This window comes from Phalaenopsis equestris, unplaced genomic scaffold (genome assembly GCF_001263595.1).
Source record: "Phalaenopsis equestris unplaced genomic scaffold, ASM126359v1 Scaffold001135, whole genome shotgun sequence".
NCBI classification, from domain to species: domain Eukaryota; kingdom Viridiplantae; phylum Streptophyta; class Magnoliopsida; order Asparagales; family Orchidaceae; genus Phalaenopsis; species Phalaenopsis equestris.
In genome coordinates this window covers 42,911-45,961 of record NW_018165574.1, presented here as the reverse complement: position 1 = coordinate 45,961, position 3,051 = coordinate 42,911, and the positions used below count along the sequence as shown (strand labels likewise).

Sequence of the window (3,051 nt, the reverse complement as noted above, 5' to 3'; positions counted from 1 at the left end):
CATTTACTCTTTGGTTTTGCCTAAGTTTTAATTAGAGTTCAAAATTCCATAACAACCATTTTGCCCTTAAGGCTTTCCCCTTCATAAGTCTCTCAATTTAACTCATATGGCTTTGAAACTTTGATGTTACCCAACTCACGAGTTAACTAAAATATTAGAAGAAAATTTATGTTTTTTTGATTTTTATTTAATTTTTAATAATTATTTTAATCCAAAAATAAGAATTTTCAAGGGTAATTAATTTTACTAAGTAAAACAAACTTTGTAACCTTAAGGGAATTATTGAAGTTCACTTAAGTTAGAGGACTACTAGGAATAATTTTTGTACATTTTGAATTATGTTTAATTTTTACAAATTTTTGATTGATTTTAATGAATAAATAAATAGAAAATATATTTTTATCTCAAAAATTCATTTTTTATATTTTTAAATCTAAATTTTATTTTTTTAAATCGAAATTTTATTTTTCTTAAGGTTCTCTCACCACAGTGAACCTACCAAACATGATTTAATATTTTTTCAAATTTTTATTTTATTTTTTGTCAGCAAAAGTGGGTTCAGCTGAAAGAATACTCGTCACAATACTATTGGAATAAATGCTAATCTACATCCAAACCCTGGATGTACACTTTTTTTGTCATATAGATAGGGTATTGCATGCAAACAATAAAATTCTTGTATATTTATAGTTTCAATATCTAGATTTTTTATTTATTATACAATTTTGTAAAATTTAAATTGTAAAAATTCACTAAAATTAAGCTTTTTCAAATAAAAATACACTTTTTTCTTTCATGCTTGCTATAATATTAAACATCAAATTATTTCATATAAACCACATATGATATTATATATGTAAGTATAAATATTTATGTATTGATATACATATAATTAATATTTTTACTCACAAAAAAAGGAAAATTTATCTATATGCCACAAAAATTCTATGTATTTACATGGCCACCCCCTAAATTTTACTTTTACTTTTATATCATTTTATTTATGTATGAAAATGTATATTTTCATATCTTTTAAATCAATGAAGTAGATGTTTTTCAATGTCATATGAAAGATTACTGTTTAAATATTAAATAAGTAAACACATAAGAATTGTGTGGAGTTAAATCTGTGCTCCAACTGCTCTGAACTCTCGCCCAAAAAATGTCTCCTTTGTTCAGTTGCGAGATCTCTCCAAAGGTCCGCCCCTTCTCTCTCTCCCTCCGCTCTCTCTCTTTTGTCTGTTTGATTTGCTAACTATTACTTCTACTTTCTTAAAAATGGCTATTTGCTTAGCCCTCAAAATGTCTCCTTTGTTCAGTTGCGAGATCTCTCCAAAGGCCCGCCCCTTCTCTCTCTCCCGCCGCTCTCTCTCTTTTGTCTGTTTGATTTGCTAACTATTACTTCAACTTTCTTAAAAATGGCTATTTGCTTATAATCCTGTTTCACGCCATACTTTTGATTTCTTCTTGGCACTGGAGGATGGAGTTTTCGAAGTAAATATAACAGATTTGAGAGTTTAGCTTTCAAAGGTTAACTTGCAAATAATCTTTGAACTTCTCTTCTTCAGCATTGTTCTTTATTTTTATCATTCTGGTTTCTGATTTTTCTCTTTTGGCTTTCTTTCTATTTAAGAGCATAAAACTGTAGTCCGTGTGACTCTACTAACCATGCTAAACCGTAATATGAACCTCCTTGACTACTGTATTTTGAGTTCAACTAAAGCCTCTTTGATTGCTACTTTTGCTTAGGGTTCAATTTTGTGCAAATCTGTTCACCGTGTGACCCCAATTGGGTTAGAGCAGCAATCCGTTTTGGCTTGCAGAAGCTTGAACACGAAATTTCTTGGCCAAAGATTCATTACAAAAGCTTGTAAGATCAGAGTTCAATGGGCCTTTTTAAGTGGATCAATGGCTGTGCCTTCAAAAGCCAATCAAAGAAATGTCAACAATTCGAAAAAACTTATTGTTTCAGCTTCTTGTAAGAATAATGCCATACACTTAAATAATTCTGCCTGTGGATTATATTAGGGAGTATAGCATTAATCAGTAATTCTTTTTCTGATCTTCTTATGTTTATGGCTTGTTGTTATAAAAGCGTTATTTTATCTTACAATGGAAAACACTTTGTTTTTGAATTACAGTTCTATATTTTCTTGACTTAATGGATATTTGGATAATATTAGATTTTAGTAAATCCTGAGCTTAAATCTTGAAAATTATTAGGCCTTATAAATGCTAAATCTTATTAAATTCTAGTAAATTATTTGGCAAATATTTTCAAGATTTGGGATTTAAATGAATGAGATAATAATGCACAATGAGGAGAATTGTGTAAATCATGTAAATCTTGCTTTCCCTAGTATATATTACATCTAATATTTGTTCTAAAACGAAAGGAAAATATGATTTCCGAAGGTTGTTGGATTTATGTGACTAAAAAATTTTCCTGGCAAGATTTTTCTTGAAACTTGGTTATGTATTGCAACCAAATAGCCACTAAAGGTTTCCATAATGCAAAAAAATCTATATTTATCTTATAATGAAGGTAAATGATCAATTTACCATTTCTATGAGGGTCGACACTTGTAGTTAGCCAAGTACTTACACATACATATAATGCCTTTATTGGGTTATATCTTGGGGCAAAAAGTGCAGTGCTTTCTTTTCTTATACATTATATAAACCTCTTGTTTATAATTCACATATATTATCATGGACAACGATGTGCCTTTTAAGGAATGAACTAAGCATTTCTTTTTAAACCCTTGGATTTGTGAAGCATTTAGAAACAGAGCCTAATGTCACGACAAATAGTCCCACATCGGTTAGGTGTAGGGCCGAAAAACAATATTTAAGTCTTGGGCTGCCCGCCTCTCTTAAGGGCTCTTTTGGGAGGTGACAAGTGGTATCAGAGCAGATTACTGCCTGCCAGGTGTGTGGACTCTCCATGGTCCCGTGGGACCCTCGGTGGAGCCGATCCGTGACGAGGGCGTCACGTGATTGGGTGGAGGAGAATGTCACGGACAAATAGTCCCACATCGGCTAGGTGTA

General features: G+C 31.2%; 1 protein-coding gene across 1 annotated transcript in view; it reads left to right on the top strand.

Moving 5' to 3' along the window:
* The first annotated feature begins 1,160 nt into the window (after positions 1–1,160).
* LOC110033319 (protein MAO HUZI 4, chloroplastic-like) overlaps positions 1,161–3,051 on the top strand; it is a 7,729-nt gene continuing 5,838 nt past the window's right edge. Inside the window, exons 1-3 of the mRNA XM_020737250.1 lie at positions 1,161–1,198; positions 1,320–1,338; positions 1,750–1,978. Coding sequence (XP_020592909.1) covers positions 1,909–1,978 — 70 coding nt within the window. The 5' untranslated portion in view covers positions 1,161–1,198; positions 1,320–1,338; positions 1,750–1,908. The remainder of the gene's footprint in view (positions 1,199–1,319; positions 1,339–1,749; positions 1,979–3,051) is intronic.